The sequence below is a fragment of the Coenobita brevimanus genome, chromosome 33 (genome assembly GCF_032717465.1).
Source record: "Coenobita brevimanus isolate Jiangsu-jjx chromosome 33, ASM3271746v2, whole genome shotgun sequence".
Lineage (NCBI taxonomy): Eukaryota > Metazoa > Arthropoda > Malacostraca > Decapoda > Coenobitidae > Coenobita > Coenobita brevimanus.
The window spans coordinates 7859814-7870348 of record NC_136986.1 but is presented as its reverse complement, the minus strand read 5'-3'; the positions used below and the strand labels follow the sequence as shown (position 1 = coordinate 7870348).

The 10535-nt window shown below is 41.3% G+C and overlaps 1 protein-coding gene across 1 annotated transcript in view; it reads right to left on the bottom strand.

The window, feature by feature from the left end:
- Positions 1-3827: 3827 nt before the first annotated feature.
- LOC145395783 (putative inorganic phosphate cotransporter) overlaps positions 3828-10535 on the bottom strand; it is a 90946-nt gene continuing 84238 nt past the window's right edge. Inside the window, exons 8-12 of the mRNA XM_080269320.1 lie at positions 9852-10093; positions 9392-9533; positions 8339-8402; positions 7180-7192; positions 3828-3950 (exon numbers count right to left, since the gene is read on the bottom strand). Of these exons, the coding sequence (XP_080125446.1) occupies positions 3828-3950; positions 7180-7192; positions 8339-8402; positions 9392-9533; positions 9852-10093 (584 nt within the window). The remainder of the gene's footprint in view (positions 3951-7179; positions 7193-8338; positions 8403-9391; positions 9534-9851; positions 10094-10535) is intronic.

The following is a 10535-nucleotide window of genomic DNA, read 5'->3' as shown; positions in this document are numbered from 1 at the left end:
TAACCATATAACCAAATATTGGCGCCTGGAGGTTTATTGGATAATTATTGTGCTCGAATAGGATTAAGCCGGTGAAGGTTTATATCCAAGGGGTGGTTGGGGTTTATTACTCACGTAATGCCACTCAGGGATGAATGAGATTGGTCACTCTCATCTTAAATGTCAGGACCAACTGCCTAGCCCCGGGCTCCTACGCTCCTCATGGGGCAACGTAGGTTTGGATGATGGATGGATGGATGGTTTGTTGTGTTACCGAGTTTGAACTAGTACAGGCACAAGGTGTACTACTGAAAGCAAATAGGGAGCGACTAGAGGCACAGCATGAAGAACAGAAAGAATGATATGAGCAACGTCAAGAGGCATCAGATGAGCAACAGAGGGAATTACAACCGAGGGTACAAGGACAGCTAGACGCATTCATGGGGGAAATGAAGGAGTAAGTAGATGCAATGCTAGAGCAGCAGATGTATGAGGTAAGCAATAATGTGATGGAGTTCAGACATCATCTAGACGACCAGGTGAAGCATGTAGACAACCAGCTAAAGATTAGCGAGCGAACTGTAATCGAGTGCAGACAGCATGTAGATAACCAGCTGAAACATGTAGTTGACCATGTGGAGATAATTAGTGAGAAAATTGAGGCTGTAGAGAAATATTGCACTGCTGAGCCTCAGGCTACCGTACAGGGAGCATATGAAAGGAATGGACAGTGTATGGTGAATCTTGACGGATCCCAAGCATCTAAAGGTAGCATTACAGGGCCAAATAATCAGAATGCAGAAGTTTTAAGTCCTGGCCTTAATGACGATGCCCAAGTTTTTAGGTCCCAAACAAGTGAAGTGCATGGCTATAATGGGGGTCCAATTAAAAAGATACCTCAGGAATTTCATGATAGAGTATCTCAGGAAGCTTACCGTGCACAGTTTGAGTTACTTGCAGATCAGAATGGTTGGGATGACAAGAAGAAGGCTGCAGAAGACCCACCACTGAAGAAATGCAGGAGAACCTTGAGGAATAGGGTGCGAGAAAATGGAAGAACAGACGGCATGCAGTGTAGCAGGAATGGGAATCACTGGAAGAAATACTGCTGTACTTTAGTGACAGGGTCAGCATCAGATGACGAGGACCTGGGGAGGATGCAGATGGAGGATGCAGATTTACAACCAGTGCTGGAGTGGCCGCAGCAGAGTGCAGTGCGACCATCTTCAGAGGGGGATTCCGGGTTAAGCCCTGTGACCAAGAGCTACTGGAGTCAGTGGGACCTTCTTCGTTTGAACAACGGACTACTGGATCACCAGTGGGAGACACTCGATGGCCTTGGCAAGTATTGGCAACTGGTGATTCCGAAGATGAGGTCCAAGATCTTGGATGTGACCCATAACCAGATCACTAGTGCGCACCTGGGAGTTAAGACAACTCTAAACCAGCTGTGACTCAACTTCTACTGGATTGGCATGCATCAGGATGTTAAAGAATGGTGTCGGACCAGTGATGTGCGTTGTGCCAAGAGGGGACCCAAGAAACATGGTTGTGCTCCTCTCCAGCACAACCAAGTGGATGCACCTATGGAAAGAGTTGCGGTGGACATTATTGGACTTTTGCCATTCACTGAGAGAAGAAACCAGTATACATGTGCAACCATGGACTACTTCTCAAACTGGCCAGAAGCCTATGCCATGCCTGTGACTGTTGCTCAGGTGCTGCTTGATTAGTTTTTCTGTTGTTTTGGGATGCCATAAGAGCTACATTCAGACCAGGGTAGAAACTTTGAGTCTGCTGTGTTCCATGACTGCTGCAAGTTATTGGGGGTCAAGAAGACCAGGACCACCCCACTAAGGCAACAGTCAGATGGGATGGTGGAGAGAGTCAATTGGACCCTAGGACAAGAACTGGCCAAGTACTGCACAGAGGGACAAACAGAATGGGACCAGAAGTTACCTACGTTGCTGATGGCATATCGGTCTGCATTCCACGAGTCTATCAGCTATACTCCTGCAAAACTGATGTTGGGCCACAAGTGATGCTTACCTGTTGACCTGTTAATTGGATGACCACCTGGTGAAAGCTGCCTATAGACACTTCCAGCTATGTGAAGCATCTTCAGGAAAAGCTGGCTGAGGTACATCACCAAGTGCGAGGAGCCCTTAAGTTTTCAGGAGAAGTGATGAAATGCAAGTATGATGCCAAGGGAAGTGAAGCGAGCTTCAAGCGTGGTGATCAAGTTTGGTTATACAATCCTCAGCGAAAGAAGGGACAGTCACTGAAGCTGCAGAGCCCATGGGACGGGCCTTACACTGTGTTGGACCGCCTATCAGATGTAACACATCGGATTCGGGGAGGCACGAAGTCTCGCCCAAGGGTGGTACACGTGAATCGTCTGTGGCAGTACCTTGGGCCAGGACAGTACAACTGGGACGTCTCTGAAGAATTGTGCTCACCCGCAACCAAGGTTGTTGAGGAGGGCCAAGGAGCTGAAGTGCAAGAGGATGGTGACAGTTCCCCAAGAGAAGAAGCAAATCAAGAAGAGGACCAAGACCTTCCTGGAGGAATGGACTATGGGGAGAGCAAGAACAGCCTCAGAAGCGGCATAGAAGAAGACCTGATAAGTTGAAGGATTTTTTTGTGTATAGTTAGATGTTCTATTAAAATTAAAGTTTGTGTTCGTATATACTGTGTAGTTTTGTCAGGACGACAAAGAACTAGGGAGGGGGTAATATTAAGAAGTGAGATTTGCCAGCTAGGTGCTCGAAAAGCTTCTCGGCGTTTCGGTACGGTAGTTCCAGTATCGGTACGAGTCAGAGTTGCCAGTTTGCCTGCTGTTTGTGTGCGTAGTTATTTCGTAAGTTGTACATTAATTTTTATGCTCTTTTTTTCTCTATACTGTAATGTTTTTTTTTGTGGTTATTTGTTAAATTATGTAATTTAAGTTCGTATGGTAAATGATTTAGAGTGTTATATTGTGAGACAGCTTTGGGATATTTTGGTTGTCTCTGAATTGGCAACTGTTGCCCGTCGAGAGTATACTCGAAGTCTCGAGAGTAATGCAAGCTTATATAAAGTTGGGGAGAGACTATGGCAAGTTCAGTCAGTTTTCAGTTCAGTTTGAGTGGAGTTCAGTCGGTTTTCAGTTCTGTTTGAGTGTAGTGCAGTTTGTGAAGTGTTGCTGGCAAGCATTAAGTGTAATTATAGTTAGTGAAGATTATTTCGGTATTTGTGAAAACACTGAAGTGTTTACTGAAGTTTGTATATCATCAGAACTTGTAATAACAGTGAAGTGTTGTCAAACATTAAGTGTAACTGCAGTTAGTGAAGCTTGTATAGCTCCACTGTTTGTGAGAACAGTGAAGTGAAGTTGGAAAGCATTAAGTTTAACAAGTTGGAAAATAATGACTGTGAACTTTAAGGAGCAAGTGTTTATTGTATCCTGAGCAGATCTTGTGTACTGTGCACCTAAAGGCTGACCATAGGAAGAACAACTCACTGGGCAACGTCCTTCCCGTACTGAACTACTGCTGTTGAAGCCTGTGGCAGTGTGGGGTGGGGACGTAACAATGTTTTACTGGGTATATAAACAGCACACATCAGACAAATGTCAAGAATTGAACATGTGTGAATATAAACTCTTATATCATCCTTTATAATCAAGTACCGGTTATTAAGCATTTCATCCTTACACCATAAAAAAAAAATTCTGAATGAGATATAAACGTAATCATTATACTTACTAAAATAACTAACACTGAGATTTATTTCAATACAAAGATAATTCTGTTCAAACTGAGAAAATGGAAGTACCATATTCATAGAAACTTTAACCAGAGTCAGAGCTAACCTCTGTTCCTTAGAACCACTGAGCTCTGGAACAGCTCTCTGGAGATCCATGACATCTGTGGGCAAGATAACATGGAACATTCTGTTTGACGCAGGATCAGTTTCTTAAACAACCCATTCTGCAACCACAACAAAGTGATGTAGAGATTTTTGATAACCACAATACAGCAGTTACTGAAGCAGGCACAAGTTCTGCTTGCTTTACCATCAATCCACATTCATCCAGTGAAGGAATGCAAAGCTTTGCAATGTATGCAGTCTTGTCAATGAGTGTTGCCAAGGCGGAACGTTTCAGATGCTGCATAAAAGCAACCTCAGTATGTGGATTGAGCTTGAGAGAATCTTTTCTTGTTGGTTAAAACTTTTTGAAAGGGAATCTCGTTCAAAGAAATATCTGATGTTTCGACATTCTTTGTGTAGACAGTGGTAAGTAACTTCCTAGCTGACTGATACCATCTTCAGTTATGGCAGCATTGCCAACACTGCCAAAACCTTCCAAAGCATCCAGCTGAATTTCTTACTCTCTGTTAGCAACCCTTTTTGCTGGTAAAAAAGAGACTGCTGGTGGTATCCCTGCCACTTACACTGCAAATAAATGGAAGTGAGAGGCATCTGTGTGGTTGCAGTGCTTTGGCAATGTCATGTATGGGAAGATAATTGTCTGTTGCTCTCTTGACCCAAAGTTCAAAAAAATCTTTCAACGTGGTGGATGCATAATATATACAGAGGACAATAACATCTGTGTCACCTGAATAAACAATAACCTGTTCAACTTTGTCTACTTCAAAACTATACACGGCATGTAAAATAATATGAGTGTCTGCCTCTTCATGTATTGACTCAAGGGCAGGGACTGCAGTAACACTTCCACTTTGCAGCATTACTGTCTTTCTTCACTGAAACCATTACCCAGATAAATTTTGATGCTAGTAGGATTTGAAGACTGTGCTTTGTTTGTAGAGCAAGCAAAGAACTCTGAAGGCTTTGGTGTTTTGTACTGGTCTGGCACATCAAACATTTTTCTGTTTTTGGTTTACCAGTCCACAGGTCTTTTTGCTTTCTTCATACATGGACTTTTGCAGTGATCGAAACACAGGTCAGCAGCCACTGCATTAGCTGGAACTTGAGAATTGCTCGTTTGTATCTAAGTACAATGGGAGAGAACTTTTCATCTTTCACAAATGACAAACGAGGCCAGTGCATGACATTGATCACTCATGCTTTGTTTTAAGTGGCTACCTTTTACAACTGCATAATGCCTGTATCTTCCTATAGCTTTCACAAGATTTGATTTTGTTCCACATGCTCGCATTGTGCTAGCCTTATTAACGTGCTCAGGTAGAGGTTGGTCTGAGAGACCCCCCCCCCCGTCCTATTTTCTAGTTCATTAACTTCTAAATTCCTGGGGGCTCTGTTCTTCTCAGCAGCTTCCTAACTTTGTGTATCCATGCAAGGGGTGAGGGAGTTACTTCAAGCTCTGTCTCCGTTACTGCAGCATATGGGTGTGTAAGTATAAGCTGGGTATGTGAGACCCATGTCTTCCTGAGGTGTGTGAGATATTTTGTCCTCCCTGATTGTAGATATGAATGCAGTGTCTAGTAGCCCCTCCTCACACCATGAAGCACCATCCCATACCAAGCTTTGGGACAACTCAAGCGACCATTCAGATTTGTTTTTATTTTCTTATAGGTCAAAATTTATTTATTGTTTTTTTTCAAGAAAAATTCAAAAATTTGTTAAAAAAAAGAAAAAAAGAAAAGAAAAGAACAGATCATTTTTTTTTAAATGTTTGTGTTGCGGAAACATTAAATATTTTACTCTATTTTCAGTATTGGAATAAAGGAAACATACATTTTTCCCAAGTTTTTATATTTTGGGGTCCAAGAGACCCACATCTGCCTGCTATGCAACATGGACCGACATCTACCTGAGCTGGGTTAAATTAGGATGGAGGGTAATTGCTACATTTATGGTTTCCAAGGTACAATTGTACATCAAAACTGCAACCACTAGCAATGACCTGTGTCACACGAAACAAAACAATTAGTTTATTTGAAAAAAAAATTGATAAAATTAGTTTCTATTTCAACTGCCACATGGAAAGTACCGATAAAGGTGTGCCAAATGACTTTCAAATTATCAAAAATTAATTCCTTGACCCTAACACACCAGAAATTTGTGCAAATCATAACCAGCTTATGAACATCTATAAACATGGCAGCCATCTAGGATTTCAAACTTGCAGTAAATATGTTACAGATAAACGTTTGTTAAATTACTTTGAAATAATCAAAAATGAATTCCTTGTCCCTAAATACTCTTGAAAGCCTGTATTGCACTTGAATTACTGCAAATTATGACCAGCTTATGAACATTTATGGATATGATGACCATCTTCGATGCCATCTTGAATTCTCAGCTTACAGTAGTTGTTTTCCAAGGTTCTTCCTTCAATTAAGGTGGTGGTGACTACAACCAGCTTCTGTGACCTGGTTTCGGCTGTAGGGGGTGGATCTTGCCTTGGTAATACTAACGCATCTGGTTCCCTGTGGGTATAATGGGCCAGGCTGGATTTGCTCAAGCCATGGTCAGACCCAACCTAGACTTTTAGTCGGGGTACAAAAAGTCACGTGACTTTTGATTCGTATACAATCAATGCTTCACAAGCTAAAGCATGTTCAAACATGCTAACACATGCCCCGACCCCAACGTGTGTTAACAAACATGACGTACTATCTTAACCTTGTCCCTTTTTTTATTAAATTTCATCATTACCCCACCTCGATAGATGAACTAAGGAACTGATGATAACAGCACCATTCAAACTTCTGGGCAGTACCTTATCATGATCCTCTATACCACACATGCAAAAGTTTCTTCCGTCTGGGAGTATAAGTTACATATTGTATTCTAACTTTGCCCATGCCTTATTGCATGGGTGTGTGATATAAACTACATATTGTACCACATTCGAACATTTGTTTTGATGCATACTTCCCACTCCCCAACCCCAAGATGCATCGACAAACGTGATAGAATATCTCTCACACGATACTAACCCACTATCCCATTTTCAAACTTCTCGGTGTACGTTACAACGAACTAATTCAACACATTCCTGCACACTTCCGGGTACGAATGGATTGGGTATGGGGAAGGTAGAGGAGCCACTGCACATGATTGGGGCTTGGGTAACACTTTGGGTACATTTAAACTGTTGTCATTAGTACAAAGGTCAAAGGTCATTGGGACAAAGGTCACTGGGTACAAAGGGTACGAAGCACACAGGACATTGCACTCTCAAGGTCATCATCTGTGAGACAAAAAATACACTACTTCTCTCAATACCTTTTTGTCTTTTCTGTGGAATAACAAGAGAATAGGCTTTAATGTACGTCACAATTTGCTTTTCTCTCTCTCTCTCTCTCTCTCTCTCTCTCCAAAGTTCCTTGCAGACTGTCTTGCTGTGACTAATGGAGGACGTAACACTCGGTCAGAAGATCTCCAAAACATACCAGGATAAGACATTGAATCCAGTGGGAAAAAGTATTGCCTCCACATCTTGCCAGACCACAAACCCAGACTAATGGATCTAATTCATCCCTAAAGTGAAGTAACTATTGACTGTATTATGACTAACGTGAGAAGCTTCATCGCACCTCTTCCTTAGCGACTCATTGCATATCTGATATTGGCTTTAATGTCACGCCAATTAAATTGCTTTGATATTGATATACCTGGCATCCATTGCCTTGTAGATGATCTTAGCAAGTAATGTGCAGAAAAAATGGCTAAGGAAGAGGTACCACGAAATCTCCAAAGCTTTTTGGAGAATGACCCCCTGGCTTAATTCTTTCAACGATTTCTTAGACCTGACACACAACCGTACGAAGCAGCCCCCACGGCAATAAAAGAATGTGTTTTCCAGGGCAACAGCTGATATTTAAAAGAAGAACCTTGTGATGGTTAGTAGTACCTTCAAAGGAATATTGATTACAATGATTCAAATCGTTGCTTTATTAAGAAAGCATTCTTTGTAATGTGAAAAAGTCAACTGATTTAATTGTTTTTGGCTTGTCCTATTACATATACATTATGTATTGTCAGTTTTCATGTGAATACAGTTTTAAACATATAATTTATGCACATAAACTACTTACAAACTCTGTTTATATATGCCTGTATATTCGTGTACTTCACATTTGTTGTAGTAATTAATTTGAGATCAGAACAACTTTGAGCATTTTTCAAGACATACTGTATTTCTTCCGCCCCACAGTAAAATACCTTCCCTTAAGCTGATGCACAGGTAACTCTAGTATGCTATTCCAGCCAACTCCAGCAATCTTTTGTATAGTTTATGGTACTGTACGAGCCAGACTGAATTAATACGTATTATTAAGCTTCTCAAGGTCACGTTTTCTCTTTTATTTTATTCCAACTAACAGCAGATGATGTAATTCAGGTTATTCTTATAATCCTGAAAGCGTTCGCGGACTGTATGTACCTGTGATGTAATACTGCAACTGCCAGGCTCATTTGACACAGGTTAGTAAGTCGTTTGAGATTAGCTGCAATCGGATTGAAGAATTAATCTAACCATGAGAGAGTCAAACAGGCACTTCCTCCTATTTCATCAATTTCCTCATTGTAAGAAAGGTCTTGAAAGGAGTTGCAGCGATTTCCGTTTACAATGAAACATTCACTCTCAGGCTAACGGGCCTAAACTGACCGGGAACTGATGTAACTATGAGGTAACCATGCTGAGGCAGATATTCCCACCATAGTTAGTTTCTTACGTTGTGAAAGAAACCTGACTTTACTGACCTAACTTCCCCGTGAAACCATTTTACTGTAGCCGTACCGTACTGAGGCAGGTATTTGTCCTCATGTGTTATACCCTTACATTTAGAAACTACCCTTTGACCAACGTAACCTGCCCGCCAAGTTATGTAGCTGTGTCCTAACGCTTCTGGAATGGATAGTCAAGCCAAGTCTTATATTCTCATGCAATGAGTTTACTGCAGAGAGATAACAGCGATATTCTTCCACAATGAACCCCTCAAATCCGACTTCATGATCAAAATGACCGTGTAAACTGACGTAAACTATGACGAAACCCTTTTTGGACTGATGTTACTCGCCAAATCGTTTATTTCTTCATATATTTTAAGATTCGTATATTCCTCCGGAGATTAGGTCATGCTTACATCACTTCATGGTAAGGTTAGACGTGTTAGGTTACCTTTGAATGGTTTCTCTTTACATATAAGAGATATGTAGGTTTAACACTACAGGCACTGTATAGCTTATCATGCAACATTTCACTGGACCAGGAGGAGCATAAATGCTCTAGTGTTGGCTACACAGTTCGATTATATAAGACAAACGACCATTTACTTTCACCAAAATGGCATAGACTTTGTGAACAACAAAGGACAACCACCACTGGGTCCACAGTTTATCAGAGCAAGAAGGGATATGCCATGCAGACCGAACCTAATGAACCAAGCCTAACCTAACCTAAAATAACTAACAATTTCCATAGCCTGTCACTGACCTTGATGTGACTGGTGCTGGGTCATATCAATGGTATTCCAAGGCTGCACATCGGCCGTCATAAACACCAGGTACCCGATGTTAGTTACGAGGTACACTGCCGCAGAGATGACGAACACCGTGCGCCAGGCACTTAGTGTTTGCTGCAGGGATTATTGTAAACTTGTGCTCGGTGATCCCTTTATATGTCTGAGATTTATTTATTTATTTATTTATTTATTTACATGGTGGAACAGGGCCATGCTCAGAACTAGAAAGCCATTTCGTAGTTACATGAAATTCGATGAGCTTTGTTGTAGTGCCAAACGAGGAATGAGTTTACGTGGTTACTAGTAGTAGTCAAGCTAACTTTCTAATCTAGCTAGACAGCTAAGAACAAACCCCCTATAATCACCCCCATCTGTCTTCAATAAACCATCTTAGCCTGTATAAAGTGGTGTGGTAGCAGCAGGAGTACTCACATTGTCGTTGATGATAGCACCGGTAATAGCCGGTGCCAACATGCCCGGAATAGTGGCTGCAGTATTGGTCACTCCCATAAGTGACCCTGCGAAGTTAGGCACCAGGTCCTGATGAGAACACATGTAGCCAGAGTAGACAGCGCCATTGAGACCCACGGCTATGCACAACCCCATCATGGCCAGAGTTGTGTCACAGTCAACAAAGCACATTGCGATCAGTCCAACCATCGGCCCATACAGTCCTGCATAAATAGTGTAGCTTTACAGTTCAGTCCCTCTTGTAACTAGTCTTTGCTTCAGGAGCATATTCAAGTTATATAGAGAGATCCAGCAAGAACAAGAGACATGCAAAGATTCTGGACTCATCTCTCCTTGTTCATCTTGAGCACAAGTATAATAATAATTATAATAATAATGATAATAAAAATAATAATAATAATAATAATAATAATAAAAAATAATAATAACAATAATAATAAAAATAATAATAATAAAGATAATATTAATGGTAGTAGTAGTAGTAATAATAATAATAACAATAATAATAATAATAATAATCCATCCATCATCCAAGCCTACATTGCCCCATGAGGAGCGTAGGAGTCCGGGGCTAAGCAGTTGGTCCCGACATTTAAGATGAGAGTGACCAGCCTCACTCATCCCTGAGTGGCATTACATGAGCAA